The sequence below is a fragment of the Cantharellus anzutake genome (genome assembly GCF_015039405.1).
Source record: "Cantharellus anzutake strain C23 chromosome Unknown EI90scaffold_5, whole genome shotgun sequence".
Lineage (NCBI taxonomy): Eukaryota > Fungi > Basidiomycota > Agaricomycetes > Cantharellales > Hydnaceae > Cantharellus > Cantharellus anzutake.
Genome location: NW_024066955.1, coordinates 946,379 through 968,157, shown reverse-complemented (window position 1 = coordinate 968,157; position 21,779 = coordinate 946,379). Strand labels below are relative to the sequence as shown.

The following is a 21,779-nucleotide window of genomic DNA, read 5'->3' as shown; positions in this document are numbered from 1 at the left end:
TGTGTCGCGTTCACGCGGGCTACGACGATCTAAACTTGGCGATTAGCGCATTCCTAAATCTGGATGAATGTAAAAGGCATGCCTCTTCTATCCCTTTCTAGATGCCTACTCTCATCTTCTCTTTGAGAACGACTTGGGGAGCTGCGAGGCATGACCGTGACTGTGACAGGAATAGTTCAGGAAAAATAACACATCCTCGGACACTGGAGCGTGACTTGCTTCCCAAATTTGGGAATTAGCGACTCGTTCCTGCAGCCCTTCCATGGCACGCCTCAGCTTGCGACAGGCACCACACAACGAAACCATGCCTGGTCTCCCCGCTTCGCCATCGGCGATTACAGGTAGACGGGGAACTCTCCCTCAGGGCAAGTCTGGAACTCTCAAATACACGCCTCTTTCAAAACTACGAGCCTCTCTGGATTCGTCGCGTGGAAGGAATCCACCGGTTCAAGGCGTGAAACGCGAACGCGATGATACTGAAGGGGATCAACAAGTTCATGCATCCCAAAAGCGACGCGTGCTGTCACAGCCTATCGCGGTTTACCTGACAGCACAACAAGCATTCAAATTCCCAACCTCTGTGGATGCACATGGAAATGAGGATAACGATGGAGACGGTCATGGGAAGAGAGGTGCTTCTGAACGGCTAAAGGAGAATGAAGTTGACGATGAAGATCAAGTAGCTGGGGCTATTTCGCTCACACCAGGGCACGAGTCGAGTTCGCCAAGCGAAAAGGCATCCCGGGAAAGTCTCGTGGGGGATACAGAGGATACTGCGACGGCTGATGGGGAGAATGCTTTTGATGATCCACCCATTCTCCGGACCAACCTGGTGGAATCGTCTCCGGACTCTTCTCCGGAACCCGACGAGGTTCTCATGTTTCTCTCTCAAAAATCCAACGCCCCAACCCCCTCTACTAGTCAGCGCGATAAGGAGAGGAGAGAAGTTTCTGCCCGCGCCGCACAAATTGCCAAGGTTGAACCAGACGATTGCGAGGTCCCGGTGAGTCAAAGGTGCCATCACTTATGCGAGGTATCTTACCTACTCTTCGTTGGCGAAGGAGGATGCTTCAAAAGTGACCGCGGCTCAAGATGCGTCAAACGAGCCATTGTTACCAAAATCACCACATATACCACCCATGCAACAACCTCTGCGTTGCCCCCCTGCTACCCCAATTCGTTCCTCGTCCTCACGAGACCCATCCGTGGAGATTATCGAGAGACCTTCCACTCGGCCTTTGGAACATCACAAGCCAAGAAAGATCACTCAGCCGAACGAATCACCAAACACCCGAGAAAGGACGTCATTAAAACCACCGCCAACCTATCGCAAGTCGGACTTATTCTGGTGAGTTGTATGTATCAAGGTTCTACGAGCCCTACCCATATTTCGAAGGACACTTGAGGACACTCTTGTCATCCTCCACATCGAGAACACCAGATTTCGTCTCCCTCGCTCCGAGCTGATTTCCAAATCAGAGAAACTTAGGATGTTATTTACCACATCACCAGCATCGGAAACCATGGATGGTTATCCTGTATACAAGGCAGAAGGGCTTGCAGAAGACTTCACCCAGCTTTTGGGGGTGGTCAAAAACTTGTATGTCTTCGACATGTTGTTCCAATCACGCTTCGTATTGAACTAAAACCGTCTTATATCCAGTCCCTGGAACCGAAAGCCTACTTTTGAAATGCTTGCTCCCGTGCTTCGCGCAGCAAAACTCCACGACTTTCCCCATGAGCTGGATTGGGCTACCAAGTCGCTTGCGGATCTGTTTCCCGAGATGACGGATAGCAAGGCAGAGTTTCCCCTCACACCAAGACCGTTCGCAGCCAAAGCAGCGGCTCTCGCCGAGGAATGCGGTCTCGACGACGTCTTGAAACCAGCATTGTACGATCTACTTCGGCAGCCATCCTTTGGCCTGAATCCGAGATCGACTCGTGTGTCCCATTCCGACATATCTTTTGCCAGTCAGGGGCTGAAGGACCGTCATATCCTCGGTTTGATACGAGCAAGAGAAACTATGGTACTCAAGTGGACCGAGATGTGCGATCCCTCTGCTTGTTCACATGACAATGGTGCGCAACCCTCTAATATGTGCACTTGTGCGACCATGTTCGGAGACGGAAATGCCGAGGGGATCGAGACTGCGAGGGCTGAGGTTTGGGTTCGCAACATCTATTCTAACCCCCCCACAACGGTTCTGGAGATATTGAAAAAGAGAAGGGCTGCGCCAATGGGCAGATCTAAAGATGAGACTCATGATTCTGCGACTTTGTTCTCCATCGGCTTGCTTGATATCCTTCTGGGGATCGATCTGCTCATTGAAACGGATTGGAGCAAATTGGAGTGTGCCCACTGCGTCAAGCAGCGGAAGCGAGCGTGGCAACGAGAACGGGGTCGGGTCTGGAATACGCTCGGAAGTGAGAAAGCATTCGATCTGCGGATCACAGAGACTATCGATAGCTCAGATGAAGATGAAGAGTAAACATATCGATCCGCCCGCTAATCATGCCAAGATGTACAAGTCACAATTTTTTCGTGTTTACATGCTATGCTACAGAGCTTCCTCCACACGTTCCTATAGGCGTCAATATCGCCCATGTTTGTTAACCATCACTTTCGCTGTCGTTCTCCATGGCGCGCTTGATTTCCTCTTTCCAAACTTCCTGAAGGGCCGCCACGGTCCGTCCCTGGCTAAACTCCAGTGCTTCCCGGGGCATCATATTGTGTGCATGCCTCGGAATATTCCTCCCTGCCAATACATGTGCACGCGACGGAATGACACGAAAAATAGGGGAGGGCGTCGTCTTGTTTAAATCTTGACTTTGTGATGGCGAAGTTATTCCTGGTGGATCCATGAGTGCCGCATTTGAACTGTAAAATTCGTGTAACTCTTGATAAGTAAAGAGAATGGGGTCCGTTCGTTGTGCGTAGGGATTGAAATCCATGATATGGGCATTGGACAAATCACGAGTGAGGTAGATGTCTACTACGTCTGAACAAGGGGCCTAGGTTTGTGCGAGAGAGATAATGGCAAATAAGGAGCACTGACAATTCGGACTTCCAGTCCAAGTGTCTTTCACCTTTTCGGTCCAAAATCGTAAGGCTGTTTGACGTATTTGCTCAAAAGTGCTTGGTTCGTTCAAGAAATCGAAAAAATTAGGATCTCTTTGGCAGAGTGCTGTGGAAATAATAATACGGTGAATCAATGCCGCGTACTCGGTTTGCACACAAGCAAGGGGCAAACTCACCAATTAGCCGGCCATCTCTTATAAAACACCTTATTTCCCTTGGTCCCTCTACCGGATACCATTTCTTCAGGACTAGTTCCAGCTCATAGCTTGGTACATTCGCTTGTATATCAAGGCCGCAGCCCTCGAAGACCCTCTCGGGCTCTAAATCGTGGATAATAAAGTCTGACGACTTGAGCAATAAATACACATCCGCTGGGGATGTGCACTTCAAGGGAGAAGAAGGCACCAGTACCCAGCTTGCGTCCTGAGAGTGAATTAACGTAAACCTTTAACCAGAACCATTCCGACAGATTCCACCTACCTGAGGCGAGGTCCAATTTAATTTTGGAAAGACAGCGGTATACTCATCAATAATTTCACGAATCTTGGCATCAAGTTCAGGAAACTCGTAAATTGGACTAATTTCTGTGGACATTGATAACTCTTCATCTCCTGAAAGCTCATCATCTGAGAGTGTAGAGGTTTGCAAACTGTAGAGCAATTTACAACTGTGCACTGAGGTGACATCATCATCAGCTTACGCATTCTCTGAACCTTTCGGGAGCGTGACACCGTCAGAGAGCAGGTATTCTCGAAAATTAGAAGGCAACGCTCGTATGACGGTTGCTTTAAAAGTGATTTTCGAAAATGTAGGGTACCAGGAAGAGAACTGGCATGCAATGACATCTGCAGGTGTAAGAGGTGGGAGGTAATCAGAAACAGACTTCCTACCACCCTCGAGTCAGATGGTTTAGACCTGGCAAACATCAAGATACGAACCTTCGCTGAGCTCATGTCGGAGCGTGATTGAAATCTCGTGATCACCAACTCAGCTGCGAGTATTCGGCAACAGCTTCAGAGCTCACGCGATCGCATGGTAGAGAGAAGCGTGTGTGCGCGCTACAATATTGGCATTAGATTAATTCCTTTTGATCCTTCATACGCCTTGTGGCGTTGAATTAACTACAGCACTATCAAGGAGAGTTGTATGTCTAATCGCCCGTATTCTGTTATACCATAGTATCGTGGCCTGAGGGAGCACTCGCTGGGCAACACGATCACCCTTGAGCCAGCGGCAGATGTAACCACAACACAATGCAGGCACGCCGGCCAGGCAAAACTATACGCGCTGTAAAACCTCGGGGCTCATGATGCCTTTTCTGATTCGTCTCGACAAGACGTCAAATTTCTCTGGGCCCATGATCCAGGACGGCCACCGGCTCGCGCGGAGAATGAGCCCCTCTTCATCGACGGCAATTGACATCTATGCGATGTTCCGCTTTTGCGTAGACATCCATTGAACCCGTAATAGTACACTCCCGAGTAACCTTTCATCACACCCGAGCTTACCAACTTATTTCATACCTTCTGGGTCTTGTTATGGGGGTCGGGGGATATTCGTGTTTGAGCATCCCGTATCCACGTCTATCATGGCGAACCGATAGGGTGTCTACATTAAGGCGACCCTCCGCGAGATAGGTGCTATAAGAGACGCTACTTGGCAATAGCCTCACTATTCAAGTCGATCCTTCAACATCGTCATGTTGCCGCAATGTCGTGGTCGTACTATCCTCAACGGGAAATTCGGCCAGATCGTGCAGCATCAGAACCAAAACGCCGATGGTGCGTCCTATAAGTACGTGGATCTGGCACAATCGCTTATCCTCGTATCCTGGGTCAAACTTATGCACGGTAAGATGGCGGGATTGCAATACACGTTAAGGAGTTGAATAGACCTTATGACAAATGAATCATGATATCATGATGTAGAAGCCCGTAGCTCGTTCATAGGTCCGTTCACTTAAGTGTTCGGGAGTTCAAAATTCCTGAGTCCTGGGCATGTCCAATAACAAACACATTATAGTTGCTGATCGAGGACATGTGACCAGGATCAAGTTGACCAGCGGTAATGTCCGGGTGATCATCCGCCGACCGAGCTCCGCCCCTCCCCCTCGGGCCCAGGTCCTGCCTACCGAAGCCAATTCTGAGTGAGTATATGGGCGTGAGAGGGAACGTGTACACTCGAGTCCGGAATGCACACTGTCCCAAATTCAAGCTTCGAAGCGTTCTGCCCTAACGGCTAAGCTAGCTGGTGTTAATTGGTGGCGATCTCAAGTCCTGGACTTTTTCACGGCTTCAAGCTCTCTTCTCACCCTACCTATCTGTCCCCTATATAAGACTATGGATGACGCTGAAACGAGTGCAAATAAAATAAGGAATGAAATGAGAATGGAAAAACGTGTGTGTGAGTGAGCTAGCGGGCCCGGGAAGGTGTATGATGGATGAAGGAACCCGTCATTCTTCCCAACTAGCGTCTCGAACGCCTTTCCACCATCACCGTTGGACTCCCCGGCCTTGACTCTAGCTTTCCGTCGGTTATGATTTGTCCCAATCGGCTCAGTGGATCTTGACATACCGCTATTAAATGGGAAAATCCCATTTCTATATATAACACTGAGTCTGATTCCACGATAACACAGCAGGATTTTTTCAATGATCGTGTTGTTCCCCAGATTCTCGCCTTTGGTTTGCCAGAGGTTGAGCAGAGCAGGATTTTAATCGTGGCATTCCACAGACCGTCACCATGGCTTCGCTGGAGGCTGAATAGAACACGATTTTATCTCACTTTTTTCAGTGAATTCATTATTATTTACGACAATGGTGATGGTACTATGCAAGACAGTAGTAATCGAGAAATCAGCAAGCGAGTGATTTGACATGCAGCATCGTATCAGGTAGCTAGCACCTCAAGCTTACGCATGAGTACGTCATCATCAACAAATGGGCCACCAAAGTAGACAGGAACTTGGGTCATGTAATCGTCATCATCATCCTCCAGATATTTATCAAACACTTCCGCGGCACCTGAGGCTGCAAAGACCCGGGCAATAGCTAGGTGAAGATTGCAAATCCGAGGGTCAGGTAATGGAATCCCATCGCTGCCAACTCCCTGCCCAAATCCCATTTCATCCCCATCACGAAGGTAAATGGTAGCTGCTACTTCTTTTGGTCGAACGACTCGGAAATAATAGTTCCACTATTCACTGAATTATATCAGGGTCGAACCAATTTGTATCGTACCCACTTTATGATCGACTAATCTGGCTTCAATCCCCCAGGCTAGTTTCTGATCCATTGAATCGTGGGCATTGGTTTCGATATTTATGGCATTAGCAGGATGGTTTATGAGTTGCTGAACGAGCTCTGCGTTCAACGTTTGGCCGGTGAAGGTCTCAATCGCAGCATGTGCATAAGGCTATGCATGAATCAGTAGGGAATAGTGCCTGGAAAGTGGTTTCTACCTTGGAATGGATGGAAAATGGGATGATGTGTGCGCAGCGGGGTACTACAATCCTATCATCACCAAGAAAAGCGTAACGGGTAAGAGGGCAATGAGTCCCGTCGCGAAGAAAGACCTAAAGAGTATTTTCAGAGAAGCTCTTAGTCATAATCAACAGTAGATGGCAATGCACAAGGTCTGTCAAAGCCGATTGACTTCGACGAACTGTGGCCGACTCTAACAACGATGCAATATCCTCTATACGCCTAAGATTGGGTGTATGATGTATGGAATGTTGATCTTTTTTCCACCCGGATTTCTGACTAGGAAAACAAATCTAAGTTACAAGATAAAAATGGAGATTTTGCGCCCTTACATGCGATAATAAGGTGAGACAAGTAGTAACTTGCAAGTTCTGTGAGATACGTGGTATTACCGTTATTCTGTTCAAGCTCTTGATGCACAATAGCTGCCCAGTCGTCCGAATTGACAGAGCGATCGTTGTCCAAGGCGTCGACTTAGGGCAACAGATAATAATTAAAATAGGTATCACTGTCATGTAAAGGCGTTCTCACCGAATCCCTTCACAGCTAAGATTCCGCACTTCCCAAGCTCCACCAAAAATCCTCGAGCGATTGTTTCCGGAGATGGGGAGTACTCGATAACGGCTTGCAGGAGTTTGTGAGCTGGCGCGTTGAAAGTTGAGGATAGTGTTCCGCTGCGACTGGCGAATCCCAGCGGCGGACGTTCCGCGTTGTCTCGCTTTCCCATCACCTTCAGGAGCGCTAGGGCGTAAGACTCTAAAGGGAGACCTGCCATGTTGAGAGGCCCAGCTGGGGGCAATGTTGTTCAGTCCAATAACACTCATGCGACGTGATTCGCCGGAGTCATGTGCCAAAGAAGGAAAATAAAAATTTCATTTCAGTTCCAGCTTGGAGGACTTCCTTCCCTTCAGGGATGTTCCTCAGAGGCATCCGTGCGGCTAGTTTTCTCCCGCCCACAAGGTGGGTTCAAGGATTACATACAACCTCGTTGCGAAGCGCCTTGTGTCCCTCGTCCTCGTCCTTTGAACCAAAGGGGTCTCGGAATAGTTCTCTCATTGACATTATTGTCCGTTTCTGCGCTCCCCTTATTGAGTTGGGTGTGTAACGACACTTCTAACACATCCCTTTGTCGAGAAGAGCTCAATGCACCTGCCACGAGGGTGGTCACATCGCGGCACTCCTTCGGCTGTCACCTCCATCATTCTCTGTACGGGGCTCAGTTAGCCTAAGTAACTCCTACAAGGCTGGTTTTGGATTGCTTGAAGTAGGTGATCCATATAGCCCCCCGTACTTGACCAAAGAAGAGATCGAAGAGTTCTCCGCTCCTCACCTTACCATAATTTTGTCTCGCACGGTATAGACATCACAGGCAACACGCTCCAACGGACACCCGCAAATGATTGGATCTCAAGACCACCATTGAAGTTGCAAAGAAGCTTCTTATTCAACATTCGCGCACCACGAAACCGGACAAAGGGCAAAGCTGGGATTGAGCATGTAGCGAGTCGGGTAACGTTGAATGAGTCGGCGATAGCACTGTAGGTAAGAGTGCTAATGCAAGTGACCAGAGCATAGTGTGTCTTTGACGCACAGCCGACCCTCAAAATTTAAAACTTAATTAAGCTCAGATCAAAACTGATCGTGCCTGTGATGAGGAATAGGACATCCGTAATGAAAGACTAGGCAGGAGACCGGTGAACCAATATCCGAATTAAGTGGTTTCTAATTAGATTTTACCCAGACGAAGAGGTAGGCAGGACTCCGGCCTCTATGACTTCGTAATATAACGAAGAGGGCGGCAGATCGGACTATGTAACCGTATTTTCGTGTATTTATTCCAAAGAAGCCTTGACCCTTAATTTCACTTTGAGCGCCGCAAGCTCGGTCATTCAGTTCGAAGGGAACCCTCCTGCTTCGGACTCGAGTCTCTTTACTGAAAAGTCATTTGAGGATTCGGGGCTATTCAGACGTGAAATGACAAGGAACTTCCACAAAATAACAGAGGCGGGTTATTGCACCGTAATACAACAAAGAAAAGCTGCCAACCAAAAGTGACCAGTAAGCAAGCAAGGCAATCCAAATGCCTGATAAAAAAAAAGAAGCCAATAATTCTTATTGTTTGACACGGCTTTCAAGCAACCAGAACCTGCGGGATGGCTATCCCCATTTTCCGAGCGCGAAGCATGGCGCTCCTGTTTGTCTTTGGTTCGATAGAAGGCGGGCGTACGATGGAAGCCGGTCTTGCAACACTCGACGAGCGAGATGTGGTAGGTGGGGGAGAAGTTGAGTAGGCTTTTGGGGCATGATATGCACTGGGAGGTGCACGGGTGCTTGTCCGACCACGTGTCACAGCAGGGCGTTGTGGTTGAGCTACAGAGAGGGTCGACGAAGACGACAGTGCCTTGGAGGTCGTAGAAGTCGCCTGGACGTTATCATTAGGTAGAGTGTTCTCCTTGAGGGTAAACGAAGATGGTGGCCCCAAGACGGAGAGACTGCGTCGTGCACGAAGAGTAGCGCTGCGGTTAAGACGGGGTGTGGTGGCAGGAGGACGTGTGCTGGCAACAGATATGGACTCCCTGCGCTTATGCCCCGGGACTCCAATGAAAATTTCTGCTGCAATATCACTGGGGTCTCGAGGAACAGTTTTTTTAGGTGGCGAGACAGCTTGGCCTGTTCGTAAGGCAGAGGCTCGGGTGGGGCGAGGTTGAATGGCGGGCGGTGCTGTGCTGGCAACTTGAATATTGAGCTGACGCTTATATCCAGGAGTGTCCGAAGTGGTGGAGACACCTGCAGTGGATGGGCGGGATGGGCGGGTCTTAGGTGATTGTCGAACGTCCACTCCCTGCCGGAGCAAGGAAGCCCGAGTTGCGCGAGGTGTCACAGTTGGAGGAGCCGTGGAGGCAACGGCAATCCTTGCGAGAAAGATGTAAGCTTAATTGGTAAATACGAGAGGTGAGCGGTACACATACGTTTCGGAGCGCTTATGTCCAGGTACATTGGCAAAAGTCCTTGCCAGCTCCTCCTTGGTTAGAGGAGCACGGGGCTTGCATGTTGCTCGACTAGGAACTATCAATCCTGCTCGAAGTGCAGCTGCCTTCGTGGTACGGGGCTGAATGGAAGGTGCTGCAGTTGTAGGAGGCACCGCCCTCGCCTTAAACAGGCTGTTCCGCCCTTGGTTGGCACGTTCTGTGCTGCGGCTCCCGTTTCCATTGGAGCTATCGGATAGGACGCGAGAGGAAGGTGCCTCATCGAGGGTAAGGTCGTCAATCCTCAGAACATCCTCATCCTCATTGGGGAAAGCCGCGGGAGGGAAAGGAGGAGAGGATTGGAATACGGCAGAGATGAGAAGCTCTACAACGTCGCGGTCGGGCGCCACGTACATCACGTTCTCTTCCAGAGTTTCACCGAACTTGGCGCGGATCGAGTTGGGAGAGCTCATGCGAGCGATGTTTGGGTCTTCGTCACCGATGAGCGTCACGAGGTCCTGGATAGCATTTTCCTTGTCGACGACGTACACCCATGTAGGACCACTGATAAGCGTGGGTTTAGCACGCATCTCGATGGGATCATATGCGACTCACTTCCTGAGTGAACTAGCGTCATGACCAAATACTTCCTCGAGAGATTCGTCCTCAGGATTGAAATGGATTTGACGCGCCTGCATATGTGTATGAAGGGTATTCAACACATGTTTAATGCCCCATTAACCCTAGCGTCAACGACAAAGACCCCTGACCTTGACGATCTCAAAACCCGCCTCCGCAATCTCAGTCTCAATATTTAGCCTATACTGCACAAAATTCGGCTATTAAAAAGGGTTAGGAGAGGGTCAAGAGGTGCCGAAAAAGCTGAATCCTGCCTGGGATCGGAGAAAAGCTTCGTGAGCTATTCGTCTCCTGAGAGAGTCGACCCACCTTTAAGATAGCGAACGCTCGAGAGGGAGTGTTACTCATGCCGAAAGGCGAGGGCTTTTCAAGTGAGTTTGGACAAGTTTTTGAACCTAACTGTTGGGGAACAAACAAACAACTCATTCAACGAAGGCTATCTCGGTCGTGATGACACCGTCCACGTGAGAGGCCTCGTCCTTGCACGTGACATCTATCCGTGCACTCACCCTCACCTCTTCTGGACTAATTTGCGTCAGAAGCGTATCTCCTAGGCACAGAACCGTTCCAAGGAACTATAAAACCCACAAGGTTCCAGCCGCTGCACTGAAGTTCAAACGGCCGACGACTTTCAATGTTCGTGCCTTTTTGACTGAATCCTCGGTGCCGCACCGACCCGCTGAACCTTAGGGCATCGCTGGACAAGCTTGCTATCCGAGGGATCAGGTCGTTTGGCGATAAAGAACTTTCTGTTATAGAGTTCTACAGCCCGGTGACCGTCATTGTTGGTCATAATGGAAGTGGCAAGACTGTATGCCTTCAATTTACCCTTCTGAGATCGACATCTTCCTAAAGTGTTATACACGAAGACGATCATTGAATGCCTAAAATATGCTACTACCGGAGACCAGCCACCAAATACCAAGGAGGCGCCTTCATTCATGACCCCAAGGTCCGCCCAGTGGCTCCGACTCCTCTTGGCCATCTCACCGAAACTCAATCTATAGATCGCGAACGAGAAGGAAGTCAAAGCGCAAGTAAAGCTACGCTTTAATGCTGCTAATCGCCAGCAAATGCTTGCCATCCGTAACCTATCTGTCACTGTTAAGAAAACTGGCTTGACAATGAAGACGTTGGAATCAATTCTTGCTGCCAACGATTATGATAGGAAGACAAAGGTTCGTTTCTGATGCTAATCGGCATGGTTCGCATTTTATTTTTACCTATCTTAGCGTGGAGTGTTGTCTACAAAGTGTGCTGAGATGGACTCGGAAATCCCACACTTATTGGGCGTCTCGAAAGCTGTGCTGGAAAATGTGATATTCTGCCATCAAGAGGATTCGTACTGGCCCCTTTCGGAGGCTTCTGTTCTCAAGAAGAAGTTTGATGACATCTTTGAAGCGACAAAGTATGTGGTTCATCTTTCCGCGTGAAAACAACGGGTTTAGAGGAAATTCGACAGGTACACTAAGGCCCTTGACTCAATTCGAGCTATCAGGAAGGAGCGTACTGCAGAGCTCAAGGTAGATAAGGAACGGCTTCAAACGCTGCAAGTCCAAAAATCGCACGCAGATAAGGCAAATACAAGTGTTACGCTATTGTAGCATGCTTTGGAACTGATTTCTTTCGCAGCTTCGAGAGAGGATCGACGGTCTTACCTCCACACTGCAAACCAAACAGATTCAACAGGAGGAGCTCAAACAAGAAATTAAAGGCGTCGAAGCCGAAAATATTCGCTTCATGGAAAGCGCCACCAAATTCAAAGAGGTTTATATCAAAGCCGAAAATTACGATGCACGCAAGTCACAGCTTGAGGAAGAGATTGGAATAAAGCAATCAACTACTCAAGAGCTTCCAGACACTGACGAAGAGTTGGAGGTGAAAGTTAGAGACTTCGAGATGCATAGGTCTACATTACAACGCAGAAGGGACGCTACTGCACGGGACGTCAGGGACGAGGAAGAAAGGCTTGCTGATGAGCGCAAACAGCACGTTGCGCTCATTAGTGAGCAGGGTAACCTGCAAGCTGAGGCCACAGTACGCTTTAGAGTTTCCCTTCACCATCTTCGCACTCATGTGGGCCATTGAAGACCCATAGACGGAATGTTGAGGCCCGGGAGGGTCTGATTCGCGAGTTGGCCACAAAATACAGCTTGAAGGGTTATGATCATACTCCCTTGGAGGATGATCGCGTCGAAGAATTCGCCCATAAACTCAATGCCCTGTTGAACAAGCAGAATTCAGGGCTCAAAGAAATCCGAGCCACTGGGTTGGCGAAGAGCGAGGAGCTCTCGAAGAAGCTTCGGACACTTCGCCAGCATCAGGACGCACGCCATATCGAACGTGATACGACTCTGAAAAGCATTGTAAGCACTCGCTAAGATGATTCTGGTCTCACATTCATGCCGTGTCTCCATCGCTAGGATCGCTTGAACGCACAAATTGTTTCCCAAGTGGAGAAGGCCGATAGGGAGAACATGCTTGACGCCGAACTTAAGTACAATATTTCCGACCTAGACTCGACCAGAGACCGGCTGAACAAAGCGAAACGGGACTTCCTCTCGGCTAAGCATGAAGCTGGGATCGAGGCTAAGACAGCAGAAATTCGCCGACTTGAAGATGAGAAGGACAGGCTAAATCAGGCTCTGAGAGCTTTGACAACGCAATCGAATGCTCGAGCGACGTTAGCTCTCAAGCGGAACGAGGCCAAAAAGCGTCAAGCCGAAATTGATTTGACGTTAGCCCCCATCTTGTCTCTTGCTTATGACAATTAATAGACGCTTCTTACGTAGACTCGAGAGCTATGGCCAGAAACACCAAGATCTTACTGGGATGGAGGCTCAAGCGCCCACGATGGAAGGAGACGTTGACAAGGCCATTGCGTAAGTCGAGGGTGCCCGAATGATGGGCATGGGACCTCTAATCGTAATTGCAGTGAAAAGGAGAAGGCAACATCTGCCATCGAGGCCAAGTATAACAGGGAAAACATGGATCTACATCAAGTGGAGTCAAATATCTCTGGCCTCAAAAATCAAATTAGTGGGAAGAAAGCCGAAATCACTGGTTTGTTCATTTGTCTGCTTTGTTTCTCGGGCACTGAGACCTTCCCTGTAACCAGCGTTGACCAAAGAACTCAGACCCTTATTGCAAGGTGATGAAGTTGATTACCCAAACATTCCAGCTGCCATAGAAGAAATTCAGAAGGATCTCAACGCTGCAATAGAGTGAGTTAAGCTGCCCTTATCGGTGATTCCGTCACTAACCCCTATTCAAGCCGCCATCAACAGATGACCCATGCGAAGGGTATGATTATGCAATTCCTGAAGTCTGGGAAGAAAGAACATATGTGCAAATTGTGCGATCGTAAGATGTCGTCCGCAGAGTGGGATAAGTTCGAAGCCAAGGTATTCTCAGGATTTCTGTTATCGGGCACACAAATAATGGCTGGCGATGATAGCTGACTGGGCTTGCGGAAAAATCAAGCGACGAGAGTATTGCGGAGGCGTTGCAAGAAGTCAAAACTTGGGAGGACTATATTAAACGTCTTCAGTCTTTCTTCCCCAAGGAAGCGACAAGGGACAACTTGCGATCAAAGGTTATCCCAGGTCTCGATGCCGAACTGAAGGCAGAGGAGGGGAAACTCGGGGACTTGTCACACGAAGTCGAAACGGTGAGCATATCTCAGAGCCAATGATTTTGAAAATTTGCATGCTGACGGAAAATATCGAGATTTCGGAGGAATTGAAAAGTTTTAGAACCCAACTTCGCGATCTTCAGACCTTGAAGACGCACGCAACCCTCGTCACAAGAGCACTTGGGGACGTGGAACGCCTGAAAAAAGAGATCACGGATATTGAGACTGAGCTTCAATCTTCGGGATCAACTCGGACCACGGACGACATCCAGGCAGAGCTTGATGAGATATCAACGAAAATGTTGGTTCCAGCGAATACGCATTTTCTGGTATTGACAAACCATTGATTTCGTTGCAGAAAGACAACCGACCGGACTCGGCAAATCCTCGTCTCAACTCGGGAACAGGACCTCACACATCAAAGGACACTCGAGAATGAGCTTCATGCTCTAGAGCTAAAAAATGCAGAGTTGAGGAACAAAGTTAAAGAGCGAGATCTCGTTCAGGCTTCGATAGAGAGTTCAAAGCGCGAGGTGATATTACTCCAACAACGTTGCAAGGTAGGCAGGATTTCAAGTGGGTCCTTCTCTGAATCTTGATGTCGTTTGTAGGAACTGGAAGTCGAGATCCAGAACGGGGATGCACCTATTCTACAATTAGAATCCCAAATTTCCCAGCATAACTCAACTCATGAAGCCGCAACTGCCAAATCGACGCAGCTCTCAAAGGAGTTATCCCTGAGCTCGGAGAAGCTTGAGAACGTATCACGAATAATCGAACGGTTGGTTGTCTCCCAGCTATATAGAGTTTGACTCAGGAGATCGTTCTAGATTCGTTACGGAACGACGGGCTCGAGAACTTAGAAAATGCGAGGAACGCGTGGCAGAGGCTGAGCGACGTATTACCGAACTCAACGCCATTATCGAAAGCAAACGGACTAACCTTGCGGGGCTGGATAAAGAAATTCATGAAGGCGGAGCTACGCTGGCGCGTTACCAAAACAACATCCAGCTGCGCAAATCTCGTGCTACATTGGCTAAAATCAACGATGACATCTCCAAACTCGATTTGGAGGAGGCTGCTCGAGCAAAACGCAATTTTGACAAGTTGTACCCCCTCATGAAGGCGAAGTTGGACAAGCTAGTTGCACAGGTATGTTCATCTAAAATGTCGCCATACCTCGCCCATTTTGATCGGGGGATGCTGCGAAGTGTTCTCGCGTTGAAGGAGAAATGAGCACAGACCGCGTACATCTCGATAGCTTTAAGAAGGATCTTTCGCGTGATTTCAAAGACATTAACAAGAAATATACTGAACAGCTTGTCAAAGTGAAGGTGTGGTGATCTGGATTTCGTACTTGATCCAAGTGAAAGGGAACACCTCCATAGATGTCGGATATGGCAAACAATGATCTGGAGAAATATGCCAAAGCTCTTGACAAGTGAGTTGGTTTGCGCACTCACATTGTTTGATCTGATCTTCTCCCCAGCGCGATTATGAAATACCACTCATTAAAGATGGAGGAAGTCAACGAGACCATGCGACATCTGTGGAACAAAACATATCAAGGGACAGGTTAGTACCGTCAATTTTTCGAGCCGCTAGAGTGAACAAACGTTCCATAGATATCGATGGCATCAAAGTTGTTTCGGACAACGACGGTGTCTCTTCAACGAGGCGTACCTATAACTATCGCGTCGTTATGACTAAAGACCAAGTCGAAATGGACATGCGAGGGCGATGTAGTGCGGGGCAGAAGATGCTGGCATCTATCATTATTCGACTTGCTTTATCCGACTCATTTGGGCAGAACTGTGGGATCCTTGCGCTTGATGAGCCCACGAATGCTCTAGATGCGGAGAATATCGACGCATTAGCGCACTCGCTAACTGAGTATGCATTTCGCCCGTTGCCATTAATAACGTGCTCAACTCCACTTCGGTAGTATCATTAAGGAGCGTCGGAGCATGGCTAACTTCCAGCTCATTGTCATCACTCATGACGAGAAGTTCTTACAAAAGCTTGGTGAAGCCGATGTCATGGAATATTATTGGTATGTCAGGAAGTGCGACGTCAATCGATATGGCACTGAGGATTTTGTTAGGCGGGTGATGCGTGATCGTTCTCAAAAATCGATCATAGAAAGACAACGTTTTGGCGTTGACAATTCATGATGATCGTCTTTGTCAGTGTTGCTATTCTGGGACCTTCAATCCTATCCTACACCTTGGGTATGTATGACGTGCTGGTTTATGTAAATTATCCTATTCTGTTTTTCAAATTTATGACCACCTTCTATATTCTACGGACGGAGAACATGATCCTCGCTGGGTGCTGTCAATCCGTCTCCATGGAGTCTCCACTAGGCCCTGTGATTCCTGATTTTTCTTCGCTTGGTCCTGAATCGCTTTAAGAAAAGGGCGTATCCCCAGCCCAGCTTCCTCAGGTAATCCTAGACCGACGACAAGATTACCAACTAAACCAGTTTGCAATGCTCTGTCCAAGGCCCGGACCTGGGCCTGAAATGGCGGACTCTCGATCACGCTACGAAGAACATCCTCACTTGGAGGGAATGGCATATCGGATGGAAGTGTTGGGAATATAGAGTTTAGGACCTCGGGGGATGCGGTATTAAATAGTGGTGTAAGGTTGGCGGGCGTGAGGATGTCAATCAAGGACATTTCAGGTGCAAGTGGGATAGCCCCTTCGGTGGTATTAGGGAGATTGGAAACGAGAGCTCGGAGTTCTGCAAGGCGGTCAAGTGGAAGACTGCCGCCTGCACCAGTAGAGGGACCGGTAGATGGAGCGTCGGTCGATATGGCAGGACCATCGGATGAAGACGGGGCATCCTGGCCAGTTACATCTCCCACCCGGTCTATTTCATAGCTTGGATCATCGAGGATACCGTTCAGGTTTTTTGCGTAACTCTTAAAGGCTCCAGCTGAGGAGGTCGTCAGATGGTATCCACCCTGAAGATGATAGGCTCACTATGAGAATCTTGGAACCAGAAGAAGTATCTCTGATCCGAAGAACTAAACTTCAGGACGTGCGTGCGCCCACCTTCCGACTGTGGCACAACGACAAACGACGCGTCCGCTGGAAATATAATTAATTCCTAATGGAACCTGAAAGTTCACACAGGCTTAGACAATCAAGATATCGGTAGCGTACGAGATCGTTGGTTCGAGTATTACGGTTGATCCAGTTGAACCGAGTGAGTCCATCCTCGCCTTCAGTGATGATGATTTCACCAGGAGCAGCGTCCGAGTCCACAAAATTGCTGACCAGACGGGAAACTCAACACCATTTCGAATATTCATTTGAGTTGGCCCACCTGGTTTCCGAGCGTCGAAATGCTCTCCCAGCGCGGATTGGTCCGTAGATTGTTCTTGACATTATTTTATTCCAATGCAAACGACGGAACGCGTCAGACTTAGACGTGAATCTCCGAGCCCGAATCACGTGTAACCCCATCTTCTGCTCGGCTTCAGCATGGTCATGTCGTGGTTCAGCGCAATCATCGCGTTTTTCTCGAACTTGTTTTTCAGCAAGTCTGCGGAGATTAGCATCGTTGGCTTACAGGTAAGAATAATCAATGTTTATGGTCGAATGATGTTCATGCAGTGGCAGGTACCGGCGCGCTTCTGAACTCCTTTACAAAGTTATTGACGGAATATCCAACCGAGGCATCTGGAAAGACGTCATTCGTGAATGTTATTGGCTCAGGACAATGGAGTGAAGAAGTTGTCCCAACTGTAGCGTTCAACCTGAGGAAAGGTATCATGACTTTCATGCACACGGGATCCAATATTCAATCGCGCTTTTCCCAGTAAGAAGAGGAAATGTGACATTGAAAGTCTGGGACGTCGCAGGTTGGTTTTCAGTTTCCCCGACAGCGTATCGCACATTGAGACGCATTACCCCTTGAAGGTCAACCTAAATTCCGTAACATGTGAGCGCCGTCCGTTACTCATGTTGGCTATTTAGAGATTCTAATATCTACATATGATATCTAGGTGGGACAGATATTGCCGAGGCGTTGATGCCATCGTGTATGTGCGATGACAGTCCACTGCTCTAGATTTCTCATATTCTTTGCAGTTTCGTGGTTGACTCGCACGATGTAAGTCACCATTCCCCTAAGTTCTATGGTGAGAGGCAATCTATGGGGGACACCTTGTTACAGAAGGAGAGTTTTCCTACTGCCAAATTCGAGCTGCACACGCTACTGGACAGATCTCCACTTTCCGGAGTGCCATTACTAGTGGTATGAGTTTCTTCTTACTCACCCAGGGCCCCAATCAAATGCTGAGATGCACTTTAAAGCTTGGAAATAAGAACGATTTACCTAACCATGCGCCTATCGAAGAACTAATACGGTCACTGTGAGTTCCACTGGGGAGTCTACGTTCTGCATTCTGATCATTTGCACTCCGACCCAAGTGACTTGGACAGGATACAGAACCGTTCTGTTTCTGTGAGTGGCGTCAATCGTTCGAAACGAATTCACATTTATATCTTAATCCATGCTCTACAACTTTCAGTGCTATTCGGTATGTTCCACTTGACTCGACCGGGAAGACAAGACTGATCTCGAATCACTTTCAGTGTTCAATGAAAAGCCAACATAACCTCGATATTATCCTCAAGTGGCTTTCCAGCCGTGCATCGTGACCTACACAAAAAAAATGATATTAACAAGGCTATTCACCATCCACTTCGGGCATCATGTATACTACGCACATTTTACTCACAATTGAGCATTGCCATTATTTCTTCGCAAATGTCATTGCACGTGATCAGGTTCGGCAAACCCGCTGGACTTTCCAACGTATCATGATGTTACAGTCCGCCCGACGTCGCTCTCTTCTTTTTACTCGTTCCATCTCCCGTCCCTTGTCAACAGAAACTAATCCTCCATCACCTTCACTTTCCAATGTCCCCCCTCCGTTGCCTTCTAATCGGTCACGCGTTCGCTTCTCGCCTGCGCCGAGGCCACCACAGCCGTCTTCGTATTCTCCCAGAGTGCAAATAAGCCTCCCTTACCTTCTGGTAAATATTGAATATGCATGGGCTGCATGTTCGCTAGGTGACGCTCCTTCCCGCTAGCCTCCAAACTTCGGGCGGAATCAAGTCTTGAGTGTTCCGGATTCTACAAGAGCACTTTTAGAGGAAATTACGCGGAGCTTTGATGCACCAATACGTTATGCATTCGCTTATGGTAGTGGTGTGTTCGCGCAGAAGGGATACTCAAAGGCAGATGTATGTCCGTCACGGCTGACAACTCAATTGAAAGGCCGGCACTTACATTCCATTAGGCGTCGCCCCCGCTCCTTGACTTTATATTTGCGGTTAATCACCCATCCCATTGGCACTCGATCAATATCCACCAGAATCCATCACATTATCCCTTGCATGCACGGTTCTTGGGTTCCTCCTTTATCGCCCAGTTCCAGGGAATAGAACCAGGGATATGGTTCAATGCCTATGTTCCGATGAATGGAGTGGTATGTTTGCTGTCCCATCTCTGGTGAGCTACGGGATGACCGTATTCTGTAGATGATCAAGTATGGAGTGACGACGATAGACAATTTGTGCTCTGACCTCATCAACTGGAACACCCTTTACCTTTCGGGGCGAATGCATAAGCCTATTCGCATCATTAAGGATGATACTCGAGTCCGGCTCACTCAACAAGTGAACCTAGTCTCTGCCCTGCGCACTGCCCTTCTTACCCTTCCGGAGTCATTTGAAGAGGACTTGCTCTTTGAGAAAATGGCCGCGTTTAGCTATGGAGGTGACTTTCGGATGAGATTTGGAGGCGAGAACCCGAGGAAAGTGCAAAATATTGTCAGCGCACAAAGAGCCCAGTTTAAGGAGCTGTATTGGCGGTTGGCTCGTGGGCTACCAGATGTACATTGGAGTCAAACTTCAACTATTATCAACGTAAGTCCTATTTTGGCCCTTCATTCTTAAGGAAGCGAAACATTTTGGGATCATATAGCAAGATATGTTTCCTCGTGCACGCTCAGCACTTGTGCGAAAACTCCCCTCAAATCTGCTCCATCGCCTTGAAACACAGTATTCGCGCAAATATCCCGTTCCTTCACCGGACGCTGACTCTTCGGCATTCTGGTTATCAGTCGGTGGTGATAAGACTCTCAGCAGCGTCATCGAGCAAGGTACGGCCCATTCGCTACATTGCTCCAACTTTGCCATTCACATTGGTTTCTGCAGAACTTAGGGAGATTGTTAGAGGTCCGGCAACAGTCCAAAGTCTTAAAGGTTTAGTCACGACAGGTCTCAACAAAAGCATTCGTTACAGTGCCGCGAAGGTCGGCAAATGGTGGTCATCTCGCAACTCATCGGAGTCATAGATCGTTCCGGTAGCATCAAACTATGCAGTCACATTACATTCGTTCAAGTAATCCCAGTTCACCTAGAGCGGATCAAGCAGGAAGCAGGACTATTGTATCTTCATGCCATTAAAACAGATGGAGACTAATGTGTTCTAATATACATGGACAACGCGAGCAATGTGCATATTACAATGCGTTCTGACCTAATAAATCTTGGAGTTGACGTCGTCGTACAATGATGTAAAGAACTAGATAATGAGTTGTAAAATATCAGGAACAGAAAAATGAGGCGGAGCTTGGCTAGGTGCTGGCAGGAGGAGAAAATCGTAGAGGTTTATGCTTCCGAGTCGCACCAATCTGTTGAATCTCCAATTCACGTACTCCCACTTTGTCCTCGTCTTCCGAGACGATACCCCTGCCTGCTCGGCGAGAAGCGGGAATCTCGACAGTAAGAGTTGACCGTGGACGGTGTGAAGGAGGAAGCGATGCGGCGGTGTCCTCCGTTCCAGAGGACATGATTGCCGACTTTGCCTTGGAAGTGGTGATGGCTCGTGTTACGGATTCCGGTCCATTTTCTTCCTCATCGGAATCTAGAACGTACACTGGGGTCTCATGCACCTCTTGCACCTGGCTTTGTGGTGGTTCTACCTGGAGCGAAGAGGTGGAGCAAAGCGGGTCGGTTCCTGTGTCCCCTGCCTCACTATCGGTCTTCAGGTCAGCTTCAGCTTCTCGGGAAGCGTATTTGGAAAACTGGGCTTTTGAGAGAGCACGTTGAACGTGAGGCTCACATGGCGGTACTCCAATCTCCACGCTCATTGCGCGGGAATAAGGGGGTTCGATTTCGTTCGAAACGCCGTCCATTGAGATATCTGACGAATTAGGGCCCAGGCTCACACAATCAAGGTCCACCAACGAAGACAGATGAGGAGACAATAATTTGGCAACCGTGTTCTCATCTTCGCGCACCGAACTTTGTTGACCGGAAGTGCCGGGCGAGGACAAGCGGGAAATTTGCAGTGACTCGCGAGCTCCAGCGTTGTCGGGCGGCAAGACCACGGAATCATGCACTTCTACAGGAGTTTCGTCGTCCAGAGCTGAGTTTTCGGTACGAGACCCGCTTGTCTCCTTCCACTCCACGGCCAGTCTATCGATTTCTTCTTTCATGGTGATGCGCTTTCTGTCTAGCCCCAACTTATTCCAGACAGATTCGTCGGCGCTCTTTGGCTGGTTCCTGAGCGCCTGCAACAAGGAATATAAGGATGTCTTCACGGAGGCTCAGAAACTAGTAAATGTACCATGTATTCAACCGCGTTCACAGGATCGCTCAGGAATATCTCGACGAAGTGCACCAGATACGCACCACAATCGCAAAAGTTTGGTTGTTGAGGCACCTAGAGATCCGAATCAATGGTACACCCCTGTAGCCCTAAATATCCAAGACATACCTTAGCCACCTTCGAAACAACGTGATCTCGAAACCATTTTTCAAGCTCACGAGCGTCCCATTCGCTTCCAACCAGCTTCTTGTCTATTGCCTCATTCAAGAGGTAATTCACGAGGACTTTTCTCGGGACTCTGGGAGAGACGGAGCCCAAAGAATCCAAAAAGAATAACAAGCAT

The 21,779-nt window shown here is 48.6% G+C and overlaps 10 protein-coding genes across 10 annotated transcripts; 5 read left to right on the top strand and 5 right to left on the bottom strand.

Moving 5' to 3' along the window:
- Positions 1 to 74: 74 nt before the first annotated feature.
- Positions 75 to 1,442, top strand: EI90DRAFT_2081881 (uncharacterized protein). Its single transcript, XM_039052536.1, has 4 exons — positions 75 to 76; positions 128 to 632; positions 684 to 1,003; positions 1,065 to 1,442. Exons 2-4 carry the CDS (start codon positions 263 to 265, stop codon positions 1,350 to 1,352), a joined length of 978 nt encoding a protein of 325 aa, XP_038921912.1. The 5' UTR covers positions 75 to 76; positions 128 to 262; the 3' UTR covers positions 1,353 to 1,442.
- Positions 1,407 to 2,949, top strand: EI90DRAFT_3035956 (uncharacterized protein). Its single transcript, XM_039058664.1, has 2 exons — positions 1,407 to 1,600; positions 1,664 to 2,949. The coding sequence occupies exons 1-2, from the start codon at positions 1,491 to 1,493 to the stop codon at positions 2,487 to 2,489; spliced, it is 936 nt and encodes a 311-aa protein (XP_038921911.1). The 5' UTR covers positions 1,407 to 1,490; the 3' UTR covers positions 2,490 to 2,949.
- EI90DRAFT_2989838 (cytoplasmic protein) lies at positions 2,503 to 4,070 on the bottom strand. The gene is made up of 6 exons (XM_039056075.1): positions 4,018 to 4,070; positions 3,780 to 3,961; positions 3,560 to 3,728; positions 3,256 to 3,502; positions 3,057 to 3,185; positions 2,503 to 2,999 (listed from the first exon to the last, which is right to left on the bottom strand). The coding sequence occupies exons 1-6, from the start codon at positions 4,030 to 4,032 to the stop codon at positions 2,611 to 2,613; spliced, it is 1,131 nt and encodes a 376-aa protein (XP_038921910.1). The 5' UTR covers positions 4,033 to 4,070; the 3' UTR covers positions 2,503 to 2,610.
- Positions 4,071 to 5,968: 1,898 nt separating this feature from the next.
- EI90DRAFT_3117067 (uncharacterized protein) lies at positions 5,969 to 7,336 on the bottom strand (the record flags this gene model as incomplete). The annotated part of the gene is made up of 6 exons (XM_039062949.1): positions 5,969 to 6,274; positions 6,323 to 6,493; positions 6,540 to 6,653; positions 6,782 to 6,840; positions 6,894 to 7,034; positions 7,093 to 7,336. The coding sequence occupies 6 exons, from the start codon at positions 7,334 to 7,336 to the stop codon at positions 5,969 to 5,971; spliced, it is 1,035 nt and encodes a 344-aa protein (XP_038921909.1).
- A 1,356-nt stretch (positions 7,337 to 8,692) lies between these two features.
- EI90DRAFT_3150888 (uncharacterized protein) lies at positions 8,693 to 10,628 on the bottom strand (the record flags this gene model as incomplete). Its single annotated transcript, XM_039065690.1, has 5 exons — positions 10,476 to 10,628; positions 10,298 to 10,366; positions 10,143 to 10,219; positions 9,531 to 10,091; positions 8,693 to 9,473 (listed from the first exon to the last, which is right to left on the bottom strand). The coding sequence occupies exons 1-5, from the start codon at positions 10,590 to 10,592 to the stop codon at positions 8,693 to 8,695; spliced, it is 1,605 nt and encodes a 534-aa protein (XP_038921908.1). The 5' UTR covers positions 10,593 to 10,628.
- Positions 10,629 to 10,639: 11 nt separating this feature from the next.
- On the top strand, positions 10,640 to 16,087 carry EI90DRAFT_3035939 (uncharacterized protein; the record flags this gene model as incomplete). Its single annotated transcript, XM_039058663.1, has 23 exons — positions 10,640 to 10,802; positions 10,858 to 10,977; positions 11,174 to 11,344; positions 11,399 to 11,574; positions 11,629 to 11,743; positions 11,799 to 12,203; positions 12,257 to 12,532; positions 12,590 to 12,903; positions 12,959 to 13,048; positions 13,102 to 13,229; positions 13,285 to 13,390; positions 13,441 to 13,570; positions 13,624 to 13,836; positions 13,896 to 14,101; positions 14,159 to 14,360; positions 14,412 to 14,581; positions 14,631 to 14,952; positions 15,012 to 15,134; positions 15,189 to 15,241; positions 15,290 to 15,375; positions 15,426 to 15,693; positions 15,746 to 15,853; positions 15,905 to 16,087. Coding segments are annotated over 22 exons (3,852 nt in total), but the record flags the coding sequence as incomplete, so codon positions are not given.
- On the bottom strand, positions 15,905 to 17,263 carry EI90DRAFT_2966411 (proteasome complex subunit Rpn13 ubiquitin receptor-domain-containing protein). Its single transcript, XM_039055567.1, has 4 exons — positions 17,135 to 17,263; positions 16,972 to 17,080; positions 16,789 to 16,915; positions 15,905 to 16,741 (listed from the first exon to the last, which is right to left on the bottom strand). The coding sequence occupies exons 1-4, from the start codon at positions 17,194 to 17,196 to the stop codon at positions 16,083 to 16,085; spliced, it is 957 nt and encodes a 318-aa protein (XP_038921906.1). The 5' UTR covers positions 17,197 to 17,263; the 3' UTR covers positions 15,905 to 16,082.
- Positions 17,264 to 17,298: 35 nt separating this feature from the next.
- On the top strand, positions 17,299 to 18,474 carry EI90DRAFT_3143895 (Arl8a protein; the record flags this gene model as incomplete). The annotated part of the gene is made up of 10 exons (XM_039065067.1): positions 17,299 to 17,382; positions 17,487 to 17,577; positions 17,631 to 17,672; positions 17,731 to 17,752; positions 17,817 to 17,852; positions 17,902 to 17,923; positions 17,987 to 18,067; positions 18,127 to 18,185; positions 18,244 to 18,277; positions 18,409 to 18,474. The coding sequence occupies 10 exons, from the start codon at positions 17,299 to 17,301 to the stop codon at positions 18,472 to 18,474; spliced, it is 537 nt and encodes a 178-aa protein (XP_038921905.1).
- A 117-nt stretch (positions 18,475 to 18,591) lies between these two features.
- On the top strand, positions 18,592 to 20,528 carry EI90DRAFT_3035935 (mitochondrial matrix Mmp37-domain-containing protein). Its single transcript, XM_039058662.1, has 6 exons — positions 18,592 to 18,852; positions 18,910 to 19,062; positions 19,119 to 19,307; positions 19,360 to 19,746; positions 19,805 to 19,982; positions 20,038 to 20,528. Exons 1-6 carry the CDS (start codon positions 18,637 to 18,639, stop codon positions 20,175 to 20,177), a joined length of 1,263 nt encoding a protein of 420 aa, XP_038921904.1. The 5' UTR covers positions 18,592 to 18,636; the 3' UTR covers positions 20,178 to 20,528.
- Positions 20,002 to 21,668, bottom strand: EI90DRAFT_2076603 (uncharacterized protein). The gene is made up of 3 exons (XM_039052528.1): positions 21,605 to 21,668; positions 21,455 to 21,550; positions 20,002 to 21,398 (listed from the first exon to the last, which is right to left on the bottom strand). Exons 2-3 carry the CDS (start codon positions 21,455 to 21,457, stop codon positions 20,460 to 20,462), a joined length of 942 nt encoding a protein of 313 aa, XP_038921903.1. The 5' UTR covers positions 21,458 to 21,550; positions 21,605 to 21,668; the 3' UTR covers positions 20,002 to 20,459.
- Positions 21,669 to 21,779: the final 111 nt, after the last annotated feature.

Coding starts and splice junctions, on each gene's coding strand:
- EI90DRAFT_2081881 (XM_039052536.1), top strand. CDS start 263: ATGGCACGCCTCAGCTTGCGACAGGCACCACACAACGAAACCATGCCT. Junction 633..683: donor AGACGGTCATGGGAAGAGAG/GTGCTTCTGAAC, acceptor AAGATCAAGTAG/CTGGGGCTATTTCGCTCACA. Junction 1,004..1,064: donor CAGACGATTGCGAGGTCCCG/GTGAGTCAAAGG, acceptor TTGGCGAAGGAG/GATGCTTCAAAAGTGACCGC.
- EI90DRAFT_3035956 (XM_039058664.1), top strand. CDS start 1,491: ATGTTATTTACCACATCACCAGCATCGGAAACCATGGATGGTTATCCT. Junction 1,601..1,663: donor TTGGGGGTGGTCAAAAACTT/GTATGTCTTCGA, acceptor TCTTATATCCAG/TCCCTGGAACCGAAAGCCTA.
- EI90DRAFT_2989838 (XM_039056075.1), bottom strand. Junction 3,729..3,779: donor CCGAAAGGTTCAGAGAATGC/GTAAGCTGATGA, acceptor ATTGCTCTACAG/TTTGCAAACCTCTACACTCT. Junction 3,186..3,255: donor AAGAGATGGCCGGCTAATTG/GTGAGTTTGCCC, acceptor TTATTTCCACAG/CACTCTGCCAAAGAGATCCT.
- EI90DRAFT_2966411 (XM_039055567.1), bottom strand. CDS start 17,196: ATGTCAAGAACAATCTACGGACCAATCCGCGCTGGGAGAGCATTTCGA. Junction 17,081..17,134: donor TTTCGACGCTCGGAAACCAG/GTGGGCCAACTC, acceptor CCGTCTGGTCAG/CAATTTTGTGGACTCGGACG. Junction 16,916..16,971: donor ATACTCGAACCAACGATCTC/GTACGCTACCGA, acceptor AGGTTCCATTAG/GAATTAATTATATTTCCAGC.
- EI90DRAFT_3035935 (XM_039058662.1), top strand. CDS start 18,637: ATGATGTTACAGTCCGCCCGACGTCGCTCTCTTCTTTTTACTCGTTCC. Junction 19,747..19,804: donor AAACTTCAACTATTATCAAC/GTAAGTCCTATT, acceptor GGGATCATATAG/CAAGATATGTTTCCTCGTGC. Junction 19,983..20,037: donor CAGCAGCGTCATCGAGCAAG/GTACGGCCCATT, acceptor TGGTTTCTGCAG/AACTTAGGGAGATTGTTAGA.